We start from the raw sequence: 27,308 nt of genomic DNA, 5'->3' as shown, positions 1-27,308 counted from the left end.
CGTTGCTTTGACAGCAAGAGGGCTACAGATTGCAGCATTACCTTATCACAGTCAGACTCTATCAGCTTTAAAAATGAAGACTTGTCAGCAAGAAAAAATGTGTAGAACATTTTTACATTTTGTCATTTCCCAGAATGCAGTGTATGTGAGTGTACTTTCGAAAAGATTTAATAAAGCATTCGCCCAGTGGAGCTCCAACTTCTGCATACACTTGCTAGTCAGTACATTTGTTTTTACAACAACAGGCATCAGTCATTATGACGGCTGTGGGCTCATTGACAGTTAAATGTGTGATTTTGTTACGTAGTTATGCTTTTATATTGCAAATGTCTGCAAACAGCCAATGAGATATTTCTCAGTATTATTTTTTGGTCATTCTCACCTTCATTGTGGTGTTGATAATATTGAGGAAGACAGAAAACAGGACCTAAGGGAGTGGTATGACTAACGTCAATTGAACCGGGAATTTATATAATGTAGGTGCCCTATCCATTCTGCTACTTGTCGATGAGATATCTGAAGTATAAATTAGATCCAGCAACATGACACCTGTCTAAAATAATATGTTTAGAAATATATTCATTACCAGCCAAGACAGCTGGTATTGTTTTCACCTTGTGAAACTGTGTGTTTGTGAGTGTGTGCGTGTGTGTGTGTGTGTGCGCGTGTGTGTGTGTGTGTGTGTGTGTGTGTGTGTGTGTGTGTGTGTCATCATGGCAAAATTTAGTCCTGGAAACACGTACTGTAGTGGGACTACCACAGAGGCATTTTGAGTAATTTGTCCGTCTGTGGACAGATTTTGGCACAGCATTAGCATCACAACCTTGGAAGAGGCAGTCACAAAACTTTACAGGTGTGTAGCTGCGATCAAAATGGAGGCTGAGTTCGAAGATAGGTGTGGTCCGAGCAAGGGCACTGGAAGTAGTTGGGTTGGAAGTATGGAAGGGGACATTCACCCCCCCCCCCCCCCCACTTTACTCCCCTGGCCCGCATTCATTTTAAGTTGTGGATCATTGTATCCCAGTTTCAATCATTCTCTAAGACATTGGGTAAACCTACAGACCATCTTGTGATGGGATCACATGGTTAGGCATTTTAAATAAATCTGGCACAGTTCTCCAGCTTCTCCCTTCTCTAATGTTGTGTGTTTCATTGCACCATACGCATTGATTTGGCGTCGCGGCTGATGTGATCCCATCGCACGATAGCCTCTGTCGTTAAAATCCCAGAAATAATACTGAAAACGTCCTCATGATGAGCTGTCTCTTCTGTGTTTTATTTAATGTGCTGTGGAACTCGTGAAAAGATTATTTAGATACATAAAAATAAAAGTTGCTCAATTGCAAAACAGTCTGTGTCCCATATGGACTCTGATTTATGAGCCTTGCTCCACATGGCCGTGTACTTCAGGGAGCAAAGCAGATTTTTAGGCTCTGGGTAAAAACCTTTTAAAAAATATCAAACATAGAGTATCAATATCATGGATGTTCCCTTCAGTCCCCTCCTGGGTATTGGTGCCTCCAGCTCTGATAAACTCTTGATGAGCTCAAATGAGGATTCTGTGGTGTAATTAAAGGTCTTGCGAGTTTGACTCTTTCCATCTGCTTCTCATTAGGGTTTCCAAATCTGTGTGTTGTGTACATGGGGTGCCACCAAATGAATAAAGGAAATCACTCCCAATGCTTCATAATTTTTTATCTTTTATCAATGCTGATGATGACAGACGGAAAGGGTTCTAAATGTTTTTGTTGCATTTTACCATTTTAAGAGATTGTAATAATTTTTTTATAAACCATTTAGAATATATTGTAAAAGTATGACAAGTCAATAATTAATGAAATCAAACCCTTAACAAATGAGTAATTTCTAATATATTATTTAAACATGAGCATAGACAAGTGCAGTTTATGAATAATTTTGCATTTGCACAGATTATGATTAGCATATCGAATAATTTACAATTAACATGACCATTTATAAGAATATGGGATATGTTGTCATACAGCCACTCTTTGCTAAACCTAACTTTTCTTTTCTTTTCTCATCTTTTGCATTTACAGCAAATATGCTGTGTTCACTCTCTTCAAACACCCCGTTTCCCTGCATGATCTATCTTTAGTAAAGCTCATGTCTAAGAAAAAAAATAACAGAAGAGGTAAAATGAAAAAAACATCACCTGTTTTTCTCACTTTACCAAGCCTTCTGGTAATAAATATGTCAATAACACAATAGCTGTGATGAAAAGGGGTATTTTGAACAATCTTTTATTCATAAGAACATTTCATGACCTTCAAATCTCCAGTCAAAAATTTTCTGAGCAGAAACACACCATGTAAACATAAGATTCATGTTTATAGGCCTTATTGATGAAAGAGTCACAGTCAAGACTTACTGCACACTCTCAGTACAAACACTGCTCTTTTGAAATACACAGATCTCAGCCTGAATAAACAGCTTTACAGTAGAAGCTCCTGCAGTATCATCACTCATTCACAGTCGCTCCCTCATTGCTCTTATTGGCAACAGTGTTTATTGTAAGATGGTGAAAAAAAACATTGCAAAGTGTGGTTTCGACGGGTGTAACAAATTGTGAGCACAAGATGTGTAAATCTCCATGGATATTCATGCTTGCAAGAAAAATTAAATTGTTGTCAAGGGAACAGCCAGCAATTTGTCCAGATCTCTTTTCTTCTAATGACTTTTTAATTTCTGAAGCCATAAACAGAGTGTGGAGTAAATCTGAATGCTACAGACGACAGGGATATATCATTTAGATTGTGCTGTGGAGTGATATTTTTATCTGATTTAGATCATATGATGGAAAAAAAATATATCCATTTGCATCAGTTAAAAAAACAAACAGTTTCCTGTCTTGAACAGAAAACTCAGTTATATTTTTTTCTTTAAGTTGCCAGTGTGTCTAAAGTGAAGTATTTCTCTTTGCCTAATTGAAATGCTACAGCTGTCTGTGAGAAACTCAGGCTGTCCCACCATCGTCCCCCGGCCAAGTGAGCTGCATAGCTGCAGCTACGGTGTCTCCAAGGAGACTGCAGTGTGATTATAAAGCGGTGCCTCCATGTTGTTACCCTGTCTACAGGGTGCAGCACAATGCAGCGGAGATGAGAGGTCCATTGCGTAACCTGGGAGTAATTTCACTGATTGGTCATTCATGTCAGAGTCCGGGCTGAGGGACTTTACTAGAAACCCATGAACCAGAAAGCGAGAGAGGGAGAGAGAGCGAGAGAAAGAGACCCATCACGGTTTGTAAGAAAGTCTCATCAAATTAGCCTTTACTCTTGGCTGAAAGACAAATTTGAAATGACTTTGTATCACTAAATATATTTTTAGAACTATTTTAAGTCTTGTACAGAGATGCAGAGATGTCTCTGCAAAATTTTTAAATAACTGCAATATTTATATATTTGCAGTATTATGAACTGGGTGTCTGTGGTGACAATCCTGGGAAAATGTCCATATTAAGCTGCTGCTAATTCAAACCGAACATTTCCTACTGCTGCAGCTTCACATTAAAAGCATTTAGCTGGTGAAACACGAGTTGACTTTATTATGAAGTAGTCACAGGAAATGCAATGTGTTTGTCAGTGAGCTTAGCACTTACCGCTATTGTTCATCAAGAGTGCGACTACAAAACCATTCAGTGGTCATTTTCGTCATTTTTGGATATTGCAGGGAGTAATGGAACAAGACGGAGCAGCCGTAGTGAGCTGTTAGGCAAAAAGCTGCAGGCGACAGCCTGCACACCTCCAACTTCTCAGCCAGGTAACATCTCCCTGCACTGTGCCCTGCTGTTTGCAGACTAATGCTGTGTGCAGCGTAAAATCAGATCACGGCTGCCCACTGTATGATGGAAAAAGGCCAATTATTGCCTGACTTCTTTATTAAAGCGACAATAGTTGGTTCCTCTGCCCCCAGAATTCTGTGACCTGTAGTATTAAACCACATTTGCTGCTACCAGCAGTAGCTACAGATGTCACCAAATCAACCAGGACTGAAATCTCTGAGATTGCCACTTTAATGTTCATATCACCAAAATGGAAATTTGAACTTTTCAAATCTACATTTCTATGTCAACTAAACAAACAAAGATTTGCTGATTAAGAACATGCAACAGGGATTAAGCTACAACTATTAAATGGACTTATAAACAATATTGTTTCGTCAGCTGCTTTTACAGAGGTCAAGAATGAACTCTAAAACTCATGCTGTCATTTGTAAATGTACATTAGACCTTCCCAAGCTGTTTTCTGATTGACCCACAATACCATACTTGCTGTAGGCAATCACAGTTTTATAATGCAATTAATAATTTTAATGGACATTTTGGGTGCGTTCATGTCTGTTTTCACTTGCAAATAAGTGGCTTATATAACTGCATTAAACTGGGGATTTTTTAAAACTGTTTGATGATCTGACCATTTGTTATTCTTGCCCTAATGTCTCAACGCTTTGTCCCAAAAATGAATTGGTGAGTAAAATGCTACTGGAAAATAAGACCCAGGTTGTAACAAAAACCTAAAATGTATTTCAGGCACTTTGCAGAAATGAAAAAAAAAAAAAATGTCTTTACATCTATGATAGATGTGACAGAAAGTCAGTTGATCCCTGGAATGTCACTTCTGCCTTCTCAGGTGAGTTTTTTCCCACTGACTCGGTGCCCTCTCTTCAGCTCCCCATTGTGTTGGCCCAAGCAGACGGTGTGTTTCCTTCCCGTCTTTGTTTAGGTTCCCCATATGAATCCAATAAACAGGGATGATTGGCTGAAGATGGATGACGTACTCTGTAGACAAGACGACTTGAGGAAGAAGAAATATGTGTGCGCGTGATGTGTGTGTGAAAATTCCTGAAATGCCTTGAGTAGGTAAACTGGTCCAACTACAGATTCCTTCTTCGAGCTTGACTCCAACGCAGCAGCAACACCGGCTGTGATGTGAGAATTGACATAACATTAAACAGCGGCAATGTTTGAGAGGCATTTTAAATCACTGTGAGATCTAATATATCCTAATATTTACTCTGAAAAAAAAACATAAAAACATCACTTTCCATTTAAATACCTTTACGAACGAGCAATAAATTGTGTCCTGTGGCTAAAGCCTCCCACAGTAGTGTTTGGCTTGTTTACCCTGCTTATTTATACTCCAGGCAGGTATTTGCAGTAGCTTTCTGTCCATATGTATGACTTGAAAGGAGTTGTAATAAATCAACCGGCCCTCTGTCTTTATCTGAGACTGTCCTCCTGTTAAAAATGAGCCTATAGGTGATCTGTGCAAGCAGCTTATTACAACCCGTAGTTATGTTTTATTGTTAGTTTCAAGTTTCAAGTTTATTTCATTTATATAGCACTTTAAAATGCAAACAGGTTTGCACCAAAGTGCTTCACAAAGACAGACATACAGTACATGTATACACATGCAAGCATGAAGAGATATATATGCATAACAGATGTCGTGGAAATGACACAAGATTAAAGTAGAAACAAGTTTAAACACAGTGTAAAACCCAAGGACTCTGATAAAAATAAAAACAGTTTAAACACAGTTAAAAGCCAGAGAATAAAAGCGGGTTTTAAGATGCGTCTTAAAAGCATCAACAAACTCAGCCTGTCTAATTGCCTCCCGCAGGCGATTCCAGAGCCGAGGAGTCGCTATAAAAAAAGCCCTGTCCCCTGTAGAGGGGTCATGTGGTCTTGTTTCTTGGACCTTGTTAATAACTGGGCAGCAGCGCTTTGAATTAGCTGTAAACGGGAGACAGTATGCTGAGAGATGCCTAGGTAGAGGGAGTTACAATAATCAAACTGGGATGATATCAGTGCATGAACAACTCTTTCTAGATCAGAGGTTAGGTGACCTCTAGGGGCCGTAGGCATTATGACGAGAGAAAAGGAGAAAGTGTATAGATATATAGCGACAAAGTCCATGTCAGGAGAAGGTTGGGATGGATGGATGGGTCGACAAAACAAAAGACTTTCACACAGGAGACCTCTGTTTGTTTCCTGTGTTATTATTATTGTTATTATTCTCATTGTTCTCCATGAAAATGAATTGCATTTTTGAGGGGCTAAATGTGCTCTAAAACTCACAAAACTTTGCAAATGTGTCAGATGTGGGGAAATTTACATATTTTAGGGTTGTTGCACATGGCTGAGGCAAAATCACTCGATAGCGCCCCCTACAAAATTTCAACAAAGTAGCCCTCGCGGTATGTTTCACCTACATGTACGAAATTCAGTAGCGACATGTAACATGCTGAGGCTTACAAAAAAAGCCTCTTGGAGCCATACCCTAAACCCAACATGAAGTAGCCATTTTGAATCTACTGTGCAATTTTGGTTTATTGTGCAGTTTTTGCAATTCAGGTTTATTATACTGTTTTATGAGTTTCTAGTTTAAAAATGTTATAATGGATACATTTCAGCAGGAGGTGATTATTCAAAAAAGAATTTCATCAACTGGTTGGTGGAAGTGTTTTGCTGGACAGACACACGGATGAAAGCATTGATTCACAAGGTTCATCGAATTTTTCCTTTGTTCTAGAGTTTTATTTATTTTTGAAGAACAGTTGTATCATGCACTTCTTTTCTGATCACCTTAAGTACAATTAGATAAGCTAGCAAGCATATCATCGAGTAGCTAACTGATGTTTTCAGCTGCCTCTGAACCTCTCCTTGAATCATATCATATCACATCAAGACACCAGGGATTCATATAAATTTTACCCATTACACTCATAATCGGGATGCACTTTACATTGTTATTGTTTTATAAACATTCCCGGTCGAAAATCATCATTTTTAGCTTTATAAATGCACTATTTATCAGACTTTGATGTTTATATTTATTTATATTTGTTGTGGTCCTTGTTAAATAACCTGTAAAATGTGCACAATATGCACCACAACAACATGAATACATACACTTGCACACAGATAGAACACAAATGTTCTCATGAACCTTGACTTTTGCTGTGTTTAGCACTGAGGGCTCATGGCCTTGGGCTGATGCACACTATTGTGGCTGAGTCAAGATCTGTCTGCTCAGATGCATTGACAGGAAAAAACACTGATAAAAGCCGCAGGGGGTTAGCCAACAAGAGGACCTGAACTTCTTACCTGCACTCGTCTAACTTATTTGCACCTGATTATGTGAGTTTGTATCCCTGTTTTGAGCTTTTAGTTGACCTGGGTGGACTTGTGTTGTGAAGCACAGAACCATATATCCTATAAAGATAGAGTATGTAGGCTCAACTATCCCGAACCTTTAAAAACTAAAAAGTCCAAGCATTTTAGATGACTTCCACTAGAGAACTTGTGCTCAGGATAATCTTTCCCATACTGGTCTCCTGCTCATGTCCTCGCATGGTTTTCTCAGAATCTCTCTGTCCTGTGTTAGTGGCAGGGGTGGCTGGGCCATGTGAGAAATGAAAAGAGGACTTTTTTTCCCAGCGGACGGAAAGAGTTGGAACTGGATCAGTCTTGGGTCAGGAGAGCTCCTTCTCTTCTGTACATCCCTAATCATCTTTCCTTTAAGGGCATGTTTATGTTTGCACATTTTTCCTCTTCGATTGTGCTGAAGAAGACTGAACTCATGAGGCATGGAGGCACAGTCTCAGCATCCTACCTTTCTCATGCCCATTTGTAGACCGAAATCTGCTGTAAAGTAGGCAGCACAGATGACCATGAACATCGACAAGTGGTAAGTCATTGATTCAGAAAAGATAGGATGATGATGGCGAGGGAACTTGTGGCAGCGTCCCAACACACTGCGAGTGGGAGGAAAAAGAGAAGACTACAAACACTGGGAATGTTCAGAGTAAAATTACATTGATTAACTCTAGATGCTTTAAAAGAACACACTGTGAACACTACTTCTTTTACTAAAAAATCATTCTGCCAATTGTACTGTTGAGTGTAATGTGTATTTCTACCTGGAACAGATCTCTACATCCTGTCCTGTGCCAATTTCTCCATTCTTGTTGTTCATCCTTACTTCCTCTCATCTTTCTTTCACTTCCACCCTGTTCACCCTCTTTAGTCACGCTTTCTATCCTCTTTCACACATTCAGATTGGAGTTCACTCCTCACTCGCCTTAATCTCTGTCCCTCTTTCTTTTCATTACCCTCATCCAGCTCTGTGTTTTCTAGGAGTGCTTGGAGGCGTTTCCGCTCCCAAACTCCCCATGAGCTCTGGTCTCCCTAGTGGGATATTAATAGGAGAGAGGAGAGGGACATTGAGACACACTCCCAGGAGGGACGAGGGTGGGAAGTAAGAAGTGGGGAAAGGGCCGGGGCTCCACAGTTGCCAGGAGCGGCAGCCATATATCAGGCAGGAATTGCGCACACACACACAGACATACGCTCACCGATAATAAGTAATAAATAGATGGTAAGAAAGAGACTGACTACTCTACATTCCATTTATACACTATTTATTCTCACTTGATTCGCCCACATAAGGTCCATAAAAATTCTGCAATCAACTCTTGTAAGTGAAGAGAATTTCTGGACTGAGTCCCATTCACGGTTGAGAAAAGTCACAAGACCAAGAATATTACAATAATAAAAATATTTACTCTTTTCATAAAGTGAAATAAAATTTAAAACCCGTTATCTTCAAGTGATTTTAAAGATTGATAGAAAGATTTTGTAGGGTTTAAAGCTGGATTTATACTTCATGCAAGAGGTTAACGGGAGTCCTGCTGTAAATGCCAATAATGAAGGTTTTGATTTATAGTTCACAAGTTGATAGACCTTATTTTGCTTTTATTGTACCCCCAAAGTAACTGTGTTTACATTATTACATTCACATTGTAATCAAAGTGTTTGTGTTGACCCATTAGTCATCACTGAACATGAGACTATTCTGTGCAGTTCCCATGATTATGTTGTTTCATTCACTATGATAGAGTGTTGGTCACGATGAAGAAGTTTGCAGTGGAGATGGCTTTGATATATGTGTGTTACTATTAGGAGAAGACTACTGACTCTTTATGCTAACAATCTCTGCTGGCATCAGAAACTTGTACGACAAAACACAAGTTTCCCATGATAACTAACCACAGTTCTTGCTGTGTCCACGTGGTATATCCGTAGATGCCGTATCCCCAATGTATAGTTACATTTTGGAGGAGATGGACATCAGCTATGGGAAACAAGTCCTCCAAATGAAATGTAAAAGACATTGTTTGTCCAATGCTATTATTGTCTTTGTGGTCTTTTTGCTTTATGTAACTGAGAGTGTTGACAAGGAGAAGGCAATAACAAGCCGTCATCAGAGGTCAACAGTAGGCAGGTATAAACTATCAAACCAAATTAGTTGTTCGACATTGCACCAACGAAGTTTTCATCATGGCATCAGCTGTTGATTAAATGAATAAATCATTTTCACATTGAGACATGACTTTTGCAAGACTTTACAAGGATTTTGCAGTGCAACCTGTTTTTTTTCCCATTGTTTAAATTCAAAATATTTAACTTAGATGTCATATACAACATGTTCTTTTCCAATAGTAATGTTCATTTAACAATGACCTTCTTATATAAGGGCATACACATGTAAGTGGTGCAGACATCACATAGACACACGCATACCTAAAGAATTGCATTATACCTTTTAAAGTTTGTATATGTTACCTTGATATGTGGTAAACATGTGTTGAATGTGCTTTAGTGGGAGTGTATTGAGAGAAGCATCAAGCATGCTCTTGTCCCATATTCCCTCCAGCAGATGGTTCTAATCAGGCAAACACATTTAGTGAGTAGAGGTCATCTGATGGACCAAGGAGTTGTTTGCAGCTCAGCATGTTTGGTCCAAAGGTAACAATGGACCCTTTAGTGTCGGCAATATTGCAAATCAAATTTTTTCTCTCGTCGTGATGGATCACCTTAGGAAACCTCAAATTGACAAAGAATGAAGCTGATGTATGGGTTGTATTTGTGTTCCCATCATTCTTCACTTATTTTACATTTCATTGGGACAAACTTTAGCTCAGCTTTCAGGAAATGAAGTTGACCAGGCAGCAACTACAAACCTCTGTCACAACAACTTCTAAAAATGGCACAGACTAACCTCTGTTGTCTCACTTCTTCTTTTCTGCTTGCTTCTGGTTTTATCAGAAATGAGCAAAAGTCACCCAGCCATAGATTTGTCATTGCTGGCAGTTTGGCCTTAGACCAGGCCGTTTTTTCCTGCTCTGAATGCCATTTTTAAACCTTTATCTGTAAAGCAGATTGACAATGGCTCCAATTTGAACCCAAACAAAAAAAAGCAAAGCAAACAAACAACTGGACTACAACTGGGAAACTGTAAGATAAACAGATTATACCCTCTCCAAGTAAATATTTGCTTACCACATTTCAAAAGTTTCATTATGTTAATTGTTAGTTGGGAGAATCTGAGAACTGATTCACAGTAGAGAGAAATGGCAAAACACAGGACGTCATTGTGAGAGAGCAGTGATCTATGGAGATAGATCAGATTTACTGGTGGCTAATAGTGTTGACAAGTGGAGGTGGAGACAGGCCTGTCAGAGGTGAGCGGAGGGCAGACAAAGACTGGATAAGTCAAATATTTTCCTAAGGCTGCTGTCCTCTTATACACACACTGACTCTTCCTTTCAATTAGTAATGGTCATATAACATTGACCTTGAAACACATGTTATGGATATGAGCACACTCACTTCAATTCTTAGTGTGAACCACTGAAATGTGTTCCCTACAATTTTACATTACAGTCAAAAATAAATGTTGCCAAAAACAATTCAGAACAAATTATAGAAAATAACTAAGACTGCAGTAACCAAATTTAATCTACTAGTTTAAAAGAAAAATCCACTATCCATTTAACATTGCACTGCTATAATGTAATCAGACTCCCAATGGACAGTGAAAAAAAAGGATTCAAAATCGATGCAGCAGAGATATTGTCATTTTCATTCCATGCACTCCTCTTCCTTATCAAAACCTGGTGCCTACATTATTCACAATGCAACTCAACCACCGTCAGTCGTTCAGACACTCAGGTGCGTTATGCTTTTAGCCGCTGATGCAGTCTTGAGCCACTCGCCTTAAGCGGGGATGAGGAGAGGGCTACACAGGTTTGGCAAGCTCACTTCTTTTTCCACACCCCGGATTTTGGTTTTTTTTTTAATCTCAAGTGACATCACTTGAGGCAATTTTCAGACTTTATGCAGCTCCCTCCGGAGCCACAACTTATTTCACATATGCACTAATACTCCCCAACACCTGTATCAGATTTTGATGTATAAAATCGGTGGAAGTCCCCTTTAACATTTACAGACATGCGGTCCTTACTGAGCTGGATATATTTAAAAGCAATTTGCCTTATTTTATTTCTCTCCAGTGCATGTAATTGTGCAACACATTATGACTGTGTTTGATATTACCGGCAGTGATAACGTGTTGTTTTCATGACACGCCAGCAAAACACATAGTGTAATTATGTGAAAGTAAATTAAGTCAGGGCTGGGGTTAACAAGACTATGTCAAAACCTAGTATGTGGCTAGACCGGCCTTTATCTGTTTGCTTCTCTCCTTCTCTCTGTGCTCACATACACAGTATTTTAATACAGCTGAATTCCCAATAAAGCTGTTCTCATTTACACGTTTTTCTGTCTCTGTTGTCAGATGACAACTATGAAATATGAACTAGTGACTGAAACGCGGCCCATTAAGACAACATGTTAACCAGCAGTCACTTCCAACCTATTTCCAACCTACTGCACTGTACTGGTAAAATCCTTATTTTATAACTGTGACATTGTCTGATAAAATCACCAAACACATAGGATAAAGACAATGGCTGTGCTGTGACTTCAGCTATATTTACTTGTAAAATGATCACTCAGGGAGAAAGTTAGAAGTTTATTCATGTCTGTGTCAGCTGCCAAGTGGTCATTGAATGAGAGGCATATGGAGTTGTGCCTGCGAAGCCCAACCATGTGCTCACAGGGTATTGCTGGCGACTCTCCGGAGAGTAGCTAAGGTTAGTCCAAAAGAGGCTAGATTTGTCACTAGGTGCTTTTGTGAAGAAACCTTACTAAAGGGGTGTGAGAAGTCGGTAAATCTGGTGACAAATGCTCTCAGTTTGCAACACTGCCTGTAAATAGACCCCTGATGATGCAATACAAACTGTTTACGCCTATTCATTGTAAAAGAGTATCAGCCAATGGTGTAGCTTCATCACTCGGTCATGTGGCAATCGGCTGAGCAATGGTGTAACTTTGTCACTCACTCTGGTTTTTGTTAAGCGTAAATAAACACGTTGTGTCTAAAGTCACTGTAAACTTATTCTTTCCTTAACCAGACCTTGATCTTTCCCTAACCTTACCCGAGTGCTGTGAGTGCCTAAACATAACCATTAAAAAGTTCAGTATCAACATATTTGCAAATTGTCATTTATGTAAATTAACAACATATCCTCAGTATGTTAATAGAAAACGCAATCTACAATCACAATTACATTTCCTACAAAACATATTTGCTGTTGCAGTTTAGATGCATATAAAAGTAATTTTTATGAGACAGGGCTGCTGCTGAGGATGAAGATTAATTGTACATAGACTCTTAACCGGAATTATTCCATTAGAAATAACCTGACCAGTAAAAGGCTTTATTCTTCAGAGAGATGAAAGGAGTATTGCCTGGACACTGACTCCAAACCACAAATTTATTTAATTAGACAACTTTTCAGTCTCAATCCTGATAGTAGATGTGGTAAAATATCATGAAAGATCGATCAAAATACTTCCATATAGTGAAAATACAGAGACAAGTACAGTATATGTAAAAAATTCTCAAATATATCAAAAATATCACAAATATTTTAAGTTTACATGAATGGAAACATTAAAAATACGATGGAAAGTATTAAAAACATATTTAACCAGAGAAACTCCACCAACAAACATCATGTTTCTAACTGTTTTATGTGTTTTATATTCACGATTCATTCCTTTTGGTGTCATAGTCTAAAGGGTAAAGATATAAAAGCTCTTCCTTTGTAGAAGAAATACATTGAATGTTTTGCCTCTCTGAAAAGCATGAGACCAGCAAAAAATGTCCACAGTATCATAGGGATCTGAGCTAATGCAGTGGATCATTTGAAGTTTATGAGCCACTTTGAAGAGAGCAGTCTCTTAAACCTAATAGGATTTTATGAAAGGTATTGTTTTCACTCATAAAGGACAGCAAATGGATACAGCCAACTTATTTTAAACACTGGAATTAAAAGGTAAAATTGGAGGGGGAAAAGTGAGGTTGACTGGGTTTGGTAAGATGATGTTGAAGCATTTTGTTCTGGGAAAACGAAAGGGAAAATAAGTGTTGATAGGAGATGAAACTGCTGCACTCAGTGATTGTAATACACTTGTTTCGAGTCTGTTGAAAGACCTGAAACACCCGATGACCTCAGGAAACATCAGTGATGATGTGTTTCAACCCGTCCAAGGATGTATCTTTCAACAGAAACTTTGTATGCAAAGCATCAAAGGGACATGCGGAGGACTTTAAAAGATGTATCCTCTGCAAGGCCAGCAGAGAGAAATGTCTTCAGAACTCATCACAGCCAAATTACAACAACATTCTCCAATGTAATCCCTCTATTATTACTGCTACTCCACTTACCCCTACTACTGTTGAAGATAAAATTAAACTTTAATGATCCCAATGGAAAACTGGGAACTTTGATCAAAAAATTTCTCAGCCTGTGCGCAGTGCAAAAGAATTTAAATGCCCACAGTGACATAATTGATTTTGCTTTTTTTTTTCAGGCAGAAACCACAGAAGCTATAAACATATATAAAAATAGGCTTCTTGAGAACTCAGTTATGATATGTCCTGTTTAAGTGTGTGCCATCTTCCTCTGGACTCTTTTAAACTTCCCATACTGAATACATGTGGGTATATTTATATGTTGCCCAGTGACAGGTGAACGCTGATGTTCATATGGACAATGATTAAACTCAGATGTGGTTTATAACAGCACATAAGACAGACCATTCCCCCAGTAAGCTCATCGCACATCATAACAACTCAAGACAAAATGTAGACAAGACTAGCAATCATTTCCTTCCTGATTTTCAAAACAGGGTACTTGAAACTTCCTCCAGGAGTGTGTGGGGGGAGAACTTCATTTAATCCTCACTTCAAGACATTGTTATACAATAGCCTACATACATGCGTGGTCTTTGTTTTTTTTTCCTCTCCATCCTGACCCAAGGTAAGTCAATATTCTGTGCTTTTCGTTTGCTTGTATTTGTAGCGTGGTTGTGGGTGGCTGGGTGGGTGTGTGCATGTGTGTGTTGGTGCAGTTGTGGGCTTCACATTTCAGAATTACAACTGTAATCTGCATCAAATCCTCCAGTTTGATCAATTGCTTTCCTCCACAGTGTCCTCAAAAACCCTCAGTGATGTTATTGGTGTCATTGGGCACAATGTCACCTTGCCCTGTAGGTATGACACCCAAACTCATGGCGTGCTGAGTTTCTGTTGGGGACAAGGGAAGGTGCCCAGGTTCAAATGCTCCAGACCCATCCTCTCCTCCCAGCATGGGGCTGTACAGTTCAGGCAGTCCTCCAGGTACCAGCTGCTGGGCAGGGTGACAGATGGAGATATGTCCCTGACCATCTTGAACGCTCAGTGGAGTGACGCTGGTGTGTATGGCTGCAGGGTCGAGATCCCCGGGTGGTTCAATGACTATAAAGTCAACACGCACTTGGCCATGGAAGAAGGTAATGCTCATGCGAACTGCTAAGGGTGATCATGAATTTTGTGGTGTTTCTGAGTTGAGCTTTAAGCTATTGTGTTTTTTGTACCAGCTCCTGTAGAACATCCTGTTACACAGGACTCTGCACTTGCTACTGGTGGGAGACATGGTGAGCAATCAGGTGTGAATAAATATATAAGTATGTTAAAAAAGTTGCCTTGTAGTTGCAGTTGCTTCATTGGCACTGTACAAATATAATGTAGTTATGGCATTAGTTTAGGCATTAACTTTACTTTATGCATGGTAGTGACTGATGGTTTCAACTCCTAACAGAAATATGGACAACATCTGCACCTAAAAAAGTAAGTGATGCAAAGCCAGGCATAAGTGGAAGTGTAACAACTGAGGTACAGTTATGTAAAAATGAGGAAATATAATATATTGAAAAAAAGAATCATGTTGCAACATTTGAATCATAACCACAAACATGTCATTGAATGAACAAGTTTGCAGCTTTAAAATCTTATCTTTATTGAACAACAGAGAATTCAAATTAATTTTGAAAAATGTGTGGGTGTGGGTTAAGTGTGGAAATGAGAAATAGGGAGTACAAAGCTATAATACTAATAATAATATTTCAACATACAGTATATTTTTTAATGTACTGTATATTTACAGCACATATTTAAGACTGTGTGCCAATTATATTTGACCCAGTCGCTCACAATGAAGTTCTTTTTCATTGCAGGAAAAATTCAAAGCCTTTCTGAGAGTGGGGAACATTGGCAGGATGGGAGCTATTTTCTTCTCTTCCATAATCATAATCCTCGTCTTTACTTTCCGTAAGTGTGAAGTGGATTACAGTATGTGACTCATGTGCCATTCAGATTAGTTTAACACATTGAAAGTGGGCTTCTGTTGAACAGCTGAAGTCATTGAGAGCGGGCCTTCCTTCTTTAGGCTGAGACTATCATTTAATGTTTGTATTTCTTCCGACTAGGGAGAAGGTTTCAACCGGGGGGGACACCTCAACGTCTCAACCACTCAGCCGCTGAGAACATTTATGAAAGACTCCCAGTGCCTGAGTGATGGTCAGGATTATGCAAACAAAGCCGTTTACAGATTTCTATGAGTAACGTCTGGTTGAAGAAGTGTCTGCTTGCTATGTGCTGACGCTTTCCATCTCCTCAGCTTTAGAGAGAAACCTTTTGAACTCTTATCTGAGAATAACGATTGCCTATTTCTCAAGTGACGCAGTTTATAAGGTCCCAGCAATCTCAGATTGCAGTGAAACTGGTAAATATGCATTGATAGATGCAAAAATATTCTGCAGATGAATTAATTTGCTTGTATTTTCTGTCTTTCTGTATTTCATGGCAAATATGATCTCACAGCCCTGAAAAGCTTGTGGATGGTTTATACTTGTGGACACAATGCCACCTGCTGGACCTAACATATTGGTATCAAAATATTAGAGGGGAGGTTTCTTTGCAGAGTACTCTTTATTGTGAAAAACACAGTTTGATGGGGAAAGATGGGATAGAGAGGGAGAGTAATGAGAGTATGAGAGAAATGTGTACACCTACTCCATATCTTTTAAAGAAAGATGCATATAACATTTGAACTGTATATTGAAAAACAATGCACAATAAAGAGGAAGTTAAAAAAAACACATTCTGGACACGTGTCCACATAAATAACAATTTCGACACATTTTTGTCAGGTTTATGATAAGATTGCTGGGTCTGATGACATGGCTCAATTTAACTATGAAACACTGAACCAGTTCTCTTTTACACGTCCTGTTCTTTGGACAAACACTGATCTTATTCCTGTTTAAGGTGTGTATTTTTTCCACAAATTAGTGTAGCAATTCAAAATTTATGAAATCATAGGTGAAGACAGCTTTTCTCAATCAGCAACTTTAAATTTCAGGACTGATATGAGAAAATCAGCTGAAACATGTCAGCAACCACTTACTTTTAAACCGTTGCTGCTATGTGCTACTCTCTACATAACATTACCTTTTATCAGCCAAATTAAATAAATGTAGCTTCTCTCTACCCCAATATAAATAAATATAAATCTTGGATTTGGTGCCTAACAACATTTGACAGGCACAATGATCTATAAATCAATTACATTCTCAGCAAATAATTGAGTTTATGAAAAATAAAAATAATACTAAAATAGCAATCAAAATATTTACATTTTTGTATATATGTATTTTTAATTATTGTAGTAGTTAGTTTTACCAACCACAAGTTTTTAGGAGTGATCAAAGAGGAAGTTCTGCACTGGGTTACTAAACATCCAGCAGGCTCAAATGTTTACTCAGCAGTCTAAGAAACATACAAAGAGTCAATGGCCCCTGAGTAAACCAGACTTTCTATTTCCATCAGTGTCTGAATATTATGAATACATTTTAGTAAACCTGTTGTTTGTTCCCAAACAATGACAATAAAAGGCTACTGTAGCTCAGTTTTCTTTTCAAATTGTATTATATAATTGTATCCCGACCACAAATACAAGGGTAGAGAACCAGAAGTCATTGCAGCTGTGACTTTTTTCATATTTTACATATACACAAGGAACAATTGATTGACTTGATTTAACTACTGTAATTTACATGTCTCTTCTGATGGTTAGGTAAGAAAAAGCAGTATGGATCTTAATGCACCCACCCTATTGTTTCCTGTTGCACAGCATCCTGGGATACTGCAGTAGGACCTGAAGTCTCAAATCCTGACCTGACTCAGGTGACTTTAGTGGATTTGCGTCTGGCCAAGACCTACAAGCTCTGCATTTTTCTTTTTAACCGTGTAGGCAGGAGTAAAGCCAGCAACGGTCTTACAGTCACAATGAAAGAAGCACGTAGGTTTGGATCCTAATACTGTATTTATCTATGATCAGCTCCTTAAAACTTGTTGCAGCATCAAAGGAACCAACCCTGGATATGCAGCTGGAGACCCTCACTTCTCACAGTGTCAGAGTGACTTAGAAGGTAGAGTCATAATTTTGAAATGATCGCTGTAGACACATTAAATATTTTGAAAATGCTTTTAGTTTTAATATTTGAAAAAACACATTACAGGTTAGATTGTTCTTTTTTGACTAGGCCAAAACTAATGCAGGAGTGGGACCTGCCTCAACAGATCTTTGCTCCACTCTGGATGATTAATTTATTGAAATTAATGAAATGGTCTGGCAAATGTGTTTTGTTCATTTTTCAGCTTCAACAGCAGCAACTATTAAGTCTGCTTCCCCTGCATGTGTTTGTGAGTTGGTCAAATTCATTAACATGTTGGATATAATTTGATGATATCAGTTTAATTGACAATTAGTAATGAGGTTGTGAAATGTTTTTTTTTTTTTTTTTAACTGTCTCACCACTTCAAACAACTTCAGAGGTTGAGACAGTCAAGACCAGTTGACATGTTTCAGTGTCTCTTAACAATTTGTTTGAGATATTAAATCTGAATGGTTTTGTATAAATGCTGGCCCAGCTGTGAATCAGTAAATGTGCCTAAATCCAAGTAAGATTGGGTTCATCCCATAGGAGTCTCTTTATCAATTACAGCTCTGTTTGTCTTTCAGTGACATTATCACTGCAGTCTGTCTCTCGGCACAAGAGGCTATTTCAAATTAACAAAATTAAACCACGTTTTTATGAAAAAATCTTTAATGTACAAAGTTCCTTGCTAATCCTCTCTGGTGCAATAGGCAAATTGTTTCCTTTTACGCATTCAGCAACACAGCCCAAAATATAAATGAACGAAGCTTTTAAAATCAAATTTTTTTCCTGCAAATCTAAGTGCCTTGCATCATTTGTTATATTAGCAGATTTTTCATATGCAGGGATATAAAAAAAAATGCTCTATTTCCAAGTAGCTGGCTGTGTCAATTCCTCAATGAGTGTTGACATTTAAAATTGCAGAAGACCGTGACCCCACAGAGACTGCCCCCCCCAACCACCTCAATTAATTAGCTCAAAAATAAACAGAAGAGGAGTTGTTTATAAAAACCTAACAAAAATTAAGACCACCACTGCAAAAGTAAAAGAAAAAAGAAGATAATAAAACAAAGCAGGTTAGCTCCATGGTTTAATTCCCAAACGCACATATTAAAGCTAACAATGCAAAAACCTGAAAGGATATAGTGTTCTACCAAACTGGAAGAATCCCGCTTAGCCGATAGTCTTAAAATATTGCGAAGGCCCTCTGTAATACCAAAGTAGCCTATTATTCATCTTTAAAAGAGGAAACTAGTAAAGACAAAATTCATCCCCTTTTGCCCTCAACTGGCACATTTCTATCTCCAAAAACAGGAACAACTGTAAGACCTGATATATATTTAGACTGTTTATCTCCCATCGACCTTGACCAACTAACTTCAATGATTTCTTTATCTACACCATCAACCTTTCTCTCAGACCACATCCCAACTAGGCTGCTTAAGGAAGTTCACCCTTAGTTCAATCCTCACTCCATTACTCTGTCTTTATTAACAGGCTATGTACCACAGTCCTTTAAAGTAGCTGTAATTAAACCTCTTCTTAAAAAGCCTACTCTTGATCCAGATGTTTTTGAAACCATTGACTATCATATCCTATTACAGAGGCTGGAACATTTAACTGGCAGTAAAGGAACCGCTCTGAGCTGGTTTAAGTCTTATTTATCAGATCAATTTCAGTTTGTATACATTAATGATAAATCAGCCATATACTCAAAAGTTAGTCACGGAGTTCCACAAGCTCCTGTTGTTGGACCAGTTTTATTCATCTTATATATGCTTCTCTTAGGCAATATTATTTGCAAACACTCCATAAACCTCCATTGTTATGCAGATGATACCCATTTGTACTTGTCAATGAAGCCTGATGAAACCAATCAGTTGGCTGAACCTCAAGCATGCCTTAAGGACATAAAGACCTAAATCACCAGCAATTTTCTACTGTTTAACTCAGACAAAACTGAAGCTATTATACTTGGCCCCCAACATCTTAGAAACACATCATTTAATGATATAGTTACTCTAAATGGCATTGCCCTGGCCTCCAGCACCACTATTAGGAATCTTGGAGTTCTCTTTGACCAGGATATATCCTTTAACTCTCACATAAAACAAACTTCAAGGACTGCCTTTTTTCACCCACGTAACTTTGCAAAACTCAGGCACATCCTGTCTCAAACAGATGCAGAAAAACTAGTCCATGCTTCTGTTACTTCTAGGCTGGATTATTGTAATGCCTTATTATCAGGCTGCCCCAACAGTTCTCTAAATACTCTCCAGCTGATCCAGATCCGCAAGTACTGACAGGAACTAGGAAAAAAGATCATATTTTTCCTGTGTTAGCATCACTGCATTTACTCCCGTTAAAGTTCAGAATAGAATCTGATCTCGTCCTCCTCACCTACAAAGCCCTTAATGGTCAGGCACCAACATATCTTAAAGAGCTCAGAGTACCCATTTACCCCACTAGAACACTGCGCTCTGAGAACCAGGCTTACCTATGGGTCTTACGGTCTCCAAAAGTAGAATGGCAGGCAGAGCCTTCAGTTATTTGGCTCCTCTACTGTGGAACCTTATTCCAGTTTGGGTCCGGGAGGCAGATACCCTCTCCACATTTAAGAGTAGGCTTAAAATCTTCCTTTTTGATAGATCTTATATTTGGGCTGGCTCAAGCTTGCCGTCAACCATCCCCTGATTATGCTGTTATAGGCCTAGACTGCTGGGGGACTTCCTATGATGCACTGAGCTCCTCTCACCTCCTCTCCCTCTCCAACCATATGCGTTCATATCCCATCAATGCTTATTACTAACTCTGGGCATATCTTCTCTCTACCATAGGTTTGTGCTTTCTCATCTTTCACTTCTCTCCTCCTGTCGCTTTCTGCAGGTATTTCTGCCTCTGGAGCTGTAGAGTCTGGATCTGTGACAGCAAACCATCTACTGCCTCCATTATCCGGCCCAACATGCGCTGCTACAATGATCATTATTATTATTATATTTAGTCTCATTATTAATATTTTTATTAGTCTTATTATTAGCCCTATTATTTTGATTATTAGTTTTATTACTCATCTTATCATTACTATCTTTATGTGCAACCTGCATTGTGCTTTGCCCCCCCCCCTCGCCTGTTAAAAGGGAGTTTTCCTTGCCACTGTCGCCAAGTGCTGTTATATAAATATGTATATAAATGTACATAAATAAAATTTAATTGAATTTAATTGAACCAGAATTATGCAGCAATGGAAGTGTTGTAACTCTGGTGCAGTATATGTTTTATCTCCAAAATGAAATGCAATTAGGTATATTTTTTAATTATTCATAATACAAAATTTGTGCAGGTAACTTTACTTTTTAGAAAACAGGTGTCAATGTAATCTTGATGAATATAGTTGAAGCCTTAATATTTTGTGCCTATAGTAATACTCTAGTATTAAAAAAACAACAATAATAATATAGTTCATAGTTCAGTTTGTAAAATATGTGACTAACATGAAGTGATTTCATGTATGTGTGGGACAGAGATAAAGACTACAAAATTATAGTTCAGTTTTCTTGACTTATTTCAATATACTGTATATTTAAAACTATATGCCAATTATATTTGACCCAGTCGCTCATGATGAGGTTCATTTCCATTGCAGGAAAAATTCAAAGAGTGGGGAACATTGGCAGGATAGGAGCTATTTTCTTCTCCATCATAATCACAATCCTCGTCTTTATTTTCCGTTAGTGTGGAATGGATTATAGTGTGTGACTCATATGCCATTCAGATTAATTTAACACATTCAAAGTGGGCGTCCAATGTGCAGTTGAAGTCACAGAGAATGGGCCTGCCTTCTTTCTTCTATCCCAGGAATACAGTTCATATTGCGTGTAAAGCATATCCAATGCCAATGTTTAGCACCAATACAGGAAGTACATAAATTTAAAACAATTGGCATTTAAACATTATGAAACCTTGTCATTGAAAGCAATCCAGAGTTGTGCAGACTCAATGTCATCATTCTGTCTGGTACTATGGTTGCCTCTTTAGACTCAGAATATCACTTAATATTTTCATTTGTTTTTCAACCAGGGGAAAGATTTCTGCCAAAGCTTCACTGTATTAAAGACATGAAACAAATATGTAGATAGTGCACTATATCCAGATTTGATGTGGAACAAAACTCAACATGTGTGATGATATTAAATCTGTTAAGATTTTTTCTTCTGCAAATACTAGAGGTAACAGAAAGAAAAATATGTCTTTGCCCGCTTCCAATAGCACAAATAGTTATGATAATGAAAAAATAATCCAAAACATTTCAGGTTTTTATTTTTGAAATATTGTTGTACTTAGTTGTACCACATGTGTTTTTCGGAATGATCAGAGAGGAAGTTCTGCACTGGGTTACTAAACATCCAGCAGGCTCAAATGTTTACTCAGCAGTCTAAGAAACATACAAAGAGTCAATGGCCCCTGAGTAAACCAGACTTTGCATTGCATATCAGCCTGTAACTGGTATATGCATTTGGAAATGATGGTGCACGCTTTATCTAAAACTGTCTTGTGTTTGAGCTCACATGCTGATGATAAAAGTTAGCATTTAAGTTAGCAACAGAGACTTCAGAGTTATTTTGAATATTTTCTGTGTTAAAAAACAGCAGCACATTTCACAGTGGAATTTTTGTGGGATGCAAAGCTGCTCTGCCAGGCTCCTACAACCAAGGGTTTGAATGAGTTAGAGTTTGATAGTCAAAATGACAAAAATGTCTTTCTACCCCTACTACTGTTACTTGGCTAGAGAACGAACAGTAGTTGGGAGGGAAGACAGTGTGTTGATAACCTCTGTCTGATCATCAAAATAAAACAGTGTGCAAATAGGTTAAGGAACTAAAACCACAGAAAAGGAAACAGCTCTTTCCGACAGTCCTCTTCTGCGAGCAGAAGTTGTTTGTGTGAGCATACCAAGGAAAGTATCATGTGATTTTGAAAGATCTCAAAGCTGAAACCACACCGTGGTTAGGTTTAGAGTTGTTTAGCAGGTGTACCGGTCCTTCCATTGATTCAGATTTGTAAAATGATTATTTTGGGCAGCAGACAACTCACTCTGTGCTGCAGTCTTCTTCTCTGTCTCCTCCTAGGTAAGACAGTCATGTGCATGATTTGCATTTTCATTTAATGATGATCAAAAGATTATAACAATTAAGTTTTAATTGAATGCATATACCAAATATCTCTCATTGTCAACGGGACTTTCTGCCTTTTCAGGTTGTATGTCTGCAGGGAGCATCATAGTCACAGTGGGAACAGATGTTACTTTGACGTGCAACTACGATGCCCAGTACTACGGCAGGCTTTCTTCATGCTGGGGCCGAGGGGCCATCCCCAACAGTGGCTGTGCCAGCGAGGTGATCAAGTCAGACGGGACATCAGTGACCAGCAGACTGTCAGAGCGCTACCTGCTCATGGGTGATCTTGGCGTGGGTGATGTGTCGCTGACCATCAGGCGGGTTGAGGAGAGCGACGCAGGGACGTACGGCTGCCGTGTGGAAATACCGGGCTGGTTCAACGACCACAAACACGAGGTGACCCTGACCGTAGTGGCAGGTGAGACCCACAGGGGTAAAGTTATAATGTCTGTGCGGAAGGAAATCAAAAATACAAAGTCCACATCTGGAAATTCTGGCGTGGAGAAGCTGGAAAGAGCAGGTATGGCAAAATGTGCTTGAGAGATGACTTAGACCATCAACATTTTTTCTCTCTCTTCAGTACGCCCTAATCCCATGAAGGTGGAGACAAGGGAAGTGAAGGAAAGAACTGTCACTGTTCGCTGGACTCCTGCGTTTGACGGCGGCAGGCCAGTCACATCCTACAAGATTGATCTAAAAAAAAAACAAGGTAAACCCGAGAAAACTCCGCCAACAATCTTAGTAGATAGTACATTAGGCCGCTAATTCTACCTTCAGAAATATACTTTGGAGTATGCGCTACGGATCTCATCTATGCATCCCTGTTGCACAGCATCCTGGGACACCGCAGTAAGGACTGAAGTCTCAAACCCTGACCTGACTCAGGCGACTTTGGTGGATTTGCGTCCGGCCTTGGCCTACAACCTCCGCGTGTTTGCCATCAACAGCGTGGGTATGAGTGAGGCCAGCAACGTCCTGACGGTCACAACAAAAGAAGCAGGTAGAGTCAGTCAGTGTTTATTATTTTACTTTAAATTACAATTACTGCAGAGCTGTAGCTCTTTTTTTTTTTTTTTTTTTTTTTTTTTTTTGTGCACAGCCCTTTTAAAATTTTTTCTCCCTTTAGCACCAGAGGGTCCACCCCTGGATATGCAGCTGGAGGCTCTCACTTCTCATGGTATCAAAGTGACTTGGAAGGTAAAGTCACACTATGGAAACTTTATTTGTAGACACCTTCAACAACACCCTCAAAAGTGTGTTTTCACATGTGAAAGGAGAGCAGCATAGCATCATTTTTATTCGTGTTTTGTGGCTGGACATAGTTGATACTAAATAATATATCTAAAAAGAAAAATGGTGTTAGATACTTCACTAGTCTATGAGTGTTTGCTTTCTCTTGACTAGCCTCCCAGGGCCGATCTCAGAAACGGGGTTCTGCGGAGTTACAGCATTAGCTACAGAGAGTATGACCCTGCAGGCAGACAGTTTAAAAGGTGGCAGCACCAAAGTGTGACAGCCACACGGGACATTGAGACCGTCATCCTGAACGACCTGAAGCCTTCTACCAAGTACGGCGTGATTATACAGGCCAAAACAAATGCAGGAATTGGACCTGCCTCAACTGCACCTCTCTGCTCCACTCTGGATGAGGGTAAACTGGGAAATATGAGAGAATATGAAGATAGGACTAAAAGATGAATTTAATTATTATCATGATGCCAGTTTAATATCAACTTATTTACCGAGATTGGAAATTCATTTTATTCTGTTTCAAGTTCACACGACTTCAACAGTTGCTACTATCAAGTCAACTTCCACTGCTAGCTCAATGTGGATACAAGACACTACAAGTTTCACTTCAGGTCTGTATGTGTTACTGAGTTGGACATATTGGAACATATTCCTTATTAATTACTTTGAGAAACGCTTTCTTTACGATAGCAGTACTTTTTTTATATATATTAATGACAATTGGAAAATGCCTTTTTAACTCTGTCCCAAGCTGACACATCTTCAAGAGTTGAGTCTGTCACTGCTGCCGCAGTCTGGACACAAGGCACAACAAGTATCACGTCAGGTATTTGGGAAGTTTCATATGTAGATTTCAGCCACTCATAAATGAAAACTGAATGAAAAATTTATCTGACAGGAAGACGTCAAGAAGATGTTAAAAGTTGTTCCACTGACACTGAATTGATGTTACTGTTACTCACATATTTTTTTATTTGAGATATTACATCAAAATCCAGTTCATATTACATGGATGTCGTCAGTGTCCCTTTAGAGCCATTAGTCACAGCTCCAGGAAGAAATGGGTACAAATTCACAACATTAAACTGAGCAGTTTAAAAAAAAAAATCTATGTTTTTCTTTGCTAAATGTTTCTTTGCTGTGTGTCTCATAGTGCCCCCGGATCCCCCAGTAGTTGAGTTAAAGGAGGTCACAGACAATACAATTTCCCTTTTTTGGACTCCTGGGTTTGACGGTGACAGCCCCATCACGGGCTATTACTTGGAGTATAAAGCAGTCAACGGTAAGAGAAAAACTCACTGTAATTTAACTGAACGCTAAACTTAGATTGTTGATCTTTTTTGGCATTTTTTAATGTAATATTAGATCTTTTTTTTTTCCGCACAGCCTCATGGGATTACACAAAGACGGTTGTAGACTTCAGCCCTAACCAGACAGAGGCCACAATAATAGAGATAAATCCCTCAACTTACAACATCCGCATGTTTGCCAAGAACAGTCTGGGCACCAGTAAACCCAGCAATGTCCTCACCATCACTACTGGAGAAACAGGTGTTGTGTTTCTTGATCTGTGGAACTGTTTTTTTTTTTTTTCATCCCCGCTTTTTCCATCGTATGCTACTGTGGTACATCAGGCCGCCAGTGTTTTCATTGCTCAACTGTTTACCGTAATGTTAGTAGAAGGCTGTTGTTCAATGACATCTGGCAAATTGTTTTCTTCAGAGCGGGGGTTTTGGCTCTTGTTCAGACCCAGCAAGGCAACCACCAAATATAAATGAACTACACTTTTCTTTAAAAAAAACACAATCACAGTTTCTCAGTCACCATGACAACATACTTTATGCGGCCTGATAATTTGTCAGCTCGGTTTCTTTTGTTGGATTTCTTGTTTTTCCATGTTTTTCAGAACTTCTTCTTAGCTACTTTCCTCTTTGCCTGACAGGTCATCAGAGGGACAATCTTGCTACCACCATATTAACTACCACTAATGCTGCTGTAAGTTTCAAACCATGGGCTTGAATAACCAACAGTTTGGATATTAATGCTGAATCAAATCCCTGTGTAATGTGACAGTGGTCACATGCTGTGTCACCTGTGCCCCACACAGCAGCAAAAATCTGTTAATGCAGCTTGAATATTTGCAAGACATGCAGAGCAATTTCTCCAGTGAAGGAAAACGTAAACTGTCTTTGAATCCTCTCTGCTAGGCGATTGTTGAAGAGAGTCACAGTGGTCAACCAGCTGCCTTTGTGGTGCCAGTGGTGCTGGTGGTGTTGATTGCTGCCATAGCAACCACATGGCAACTTCTACGTGAGTATGCATAGGACTGGTTCTTCTTACAGAAACCCACCAAAATTCCCTTGTTTAATTTGATCCTCACACTTTCTGTTCATAGGAATAAAAAAGAAACAAGGAAGCCTGAGCATGTGAGTGGCTGCACTATTTCCTACATGTATAATGTTTATCTATCCACTTAAGACAATTACCTGTAACTGCTTATTCTTTTTCTTGTCTGTAGGTGGGTGACCAATGGAGCTGTACGTTACAAAGGCTCTGAGTCACTACAAGAGCTGTAAAACTCAGAGTTACTTCAACCTTTGGCCTATGGTGTTATCACATAACTCACAAATAAGCAGCAGTTTTGAAATGTATGAATTTTACAAAAAGGGGTTTTTATTATGTCATTGAGGAAAAAGCCAGATTTGGAGCATCTTCACCTGTTAGTTGTTCAAACTAACCAAAGGAGAAACTAATCTACACTTTCTAAACACTTACAAGCTGTAATCACAACACCAGGGCTGTCTTGGTTTTATACAGTAACTTCCAATAAAATCCTGTCTTCCCTGCTCACTGAGTGTTGCTAAGATCTGCCTCTACTTCCAGTATTTTCTTGTTATAGCACTTTTGTGTTAGTTCATTTGTCATTTTTTTTGTTTTCTCTTTTCTAACTATATATATATATATATATGTGTGTGTGTGTGTGTGTGTGTGTGTGTGTGTGTGTGTGTGTGTGTGTGTGTGTGTGTGTGTGTGTGCTCGCACACACCCTAACAGGTTTCTACAACCTCAATTCTTCCAGTTGTTACTGAAATTTACATGTGTAATGTCTCAGTGTACTCTGAAATTAA

General features: G+C 38.8%; 2 protein-coding genes across 6 annotated transcripts; both read left to right on the top strand.

Moving 5' to 3' along the window:
* Positions 1-14,058: 14,058 nt before the first annotated feature.
* Positions 14,059-16,416, top strand: LOC120785267 (T-cell immunoglobulin and mucin domain-containing protein 4-like). Of its 4 annotated transcripts, none has more exons than XM_040119834.1 (6): positions 14,059-14,256; positions 14,426-14,767; positions 14,855-14,911; positions 15,076-15,104; positions 15,491-15,584; positions 15,743-16,416. In XM_040119834.1, the coding sequence occupies exons 1-6, from the start codon at positions 14,214-14,216 to the stop codon at positions 15,829-15,831; spliced, it is 654 nt and encodes a 217-aa protein (XP_039975768.1). In that variant the 5' UTR covers positions 14,059-14,213; the 3' UTR covers positions 15,832-16,416. The 4 variants fall into 4 exon arrangements, with proteins under 4 accessions (XP_039975768.1, XP_039975770.1, XP_039975769.1 ...); XM_040119833.1 differs by having other exon boundaries at positions 14,060-14,256; positions 14,855-14,923; XM_040119836.1 differs by lacking the exon at positions 15,076-15,104.
* On the top strand, positions 15,929-27,030 carry LOC120785266 (Down syndrome cell adhesion molecule-like protein 1 homolog). Of its 2 annotated transcripts, XM_040119830.1 has the most exons (16): positions 15,929-16,038; positions 17,449-17,746; positions 20,642-22,881; positions 23,009-23,347; positions 23,510-23,638; positions 23,762-23,929; positions 24,056-24,126; positions 24,334-24,580; positions 24,705-24,791; positions 24,932-25,006; positions 25,334-25,462; positions 25,567-25,731; positions 26,123-26,175; positions 26,388-26,490; positions 26,576-26,606; positions 26,699-27,030. In XM_040119830.1, the coding sequence occupies exons 3-16, from the start codon at positions 22,818-22,820 to the stop codon at positions 26,754-26,756; spliced, it is 1,719 nt and encodes a 572-aa protein (XP_039975764.1). In that variant the 5' UTR covers positions 15,929-16,038; positions 17,449-17,746; positions 20,642-22,817; the 3' UTR covers positions 26,757-27,030. The 2 variants fall into 2 exon arrangements, with proteins under 2 accessions (XP_039975764.1, XP_039975765.1); XM_040119831.1 differs by lacking the exon at positions 17,449-17,746 and having other exon boundaries at positions 15,930-16,038.
* The last annotated feature ends 278 nt before the right edge of the window (positions 27,031-27,308 follow it).

Source organism: Xiphias gladius, chromosome 23, assembly GCF_016859285.1.
Source record: "Xiphias gladius isolate SHS-SW01 ecotype Sanya breed wild chromosome 23, ASM1685928v1, whole genome shotgun sequence".
NCBI lineage: Eukaryota > Metazoa > Chordata > Actinopteri > Istiophoriformes > Xiphiidae > Xiphias > Xiphias gladius.
This window is presented reverse-complemented; position numbering and strand designations above follow the sequence as displayed.

What these genes read in the sequence shown, in the direction of transcription:
- LOC120785267 (XM_040119833.1), top strand. Translation starts at nt 14,214, where the DNA reads ATGCGTGGTCTTTGTTTTTTTTTCCTCTCCATCCTGACCCAAG. An exon ending in CCTCTCCATCCTGACCCAAG is followed by an intron (nt 14,257 to 14,425) that starts GTAAGTCAATAT and finishes TTTCCTCCACAG; the next exon opens with TGTCCTCAAAAACCCTCAGT. An exon ending in GAGACATGGTGAGCAATCAG is followed by an intron (nt 14,924 to 15,075) that starts GTGTGAATAAAT and finishes AACTCCTAACAG; the next exon opens with AAATATGGACAACATCTGCA.
- LOC120785266 (XM_040119830.1), top strand. Translation starts at nt 22,818, where the DNA reads ATGATTATTTTGGGCAGCAGACAACTCACTCTGTGCTGCAGTCTTCTT. An exon ending in TGATCTAAAAAAAAAACAAG is followed by an intron (nt 23,639 to 23,761) that starts GTAAACCCGAGA and finishes CCTGTTGCACAG; the next exon opens with CATCCTGGGACACCGCAGTA. An exon ending in AACCACATGGCAACTTCTAC is followed by an intron (nt 26,491 to 26,575) that starts GTGAGTATGCAT and finishes TTCTGTTCATAG; the next exon opens with GAATAAAAAAGAAACAAGGA.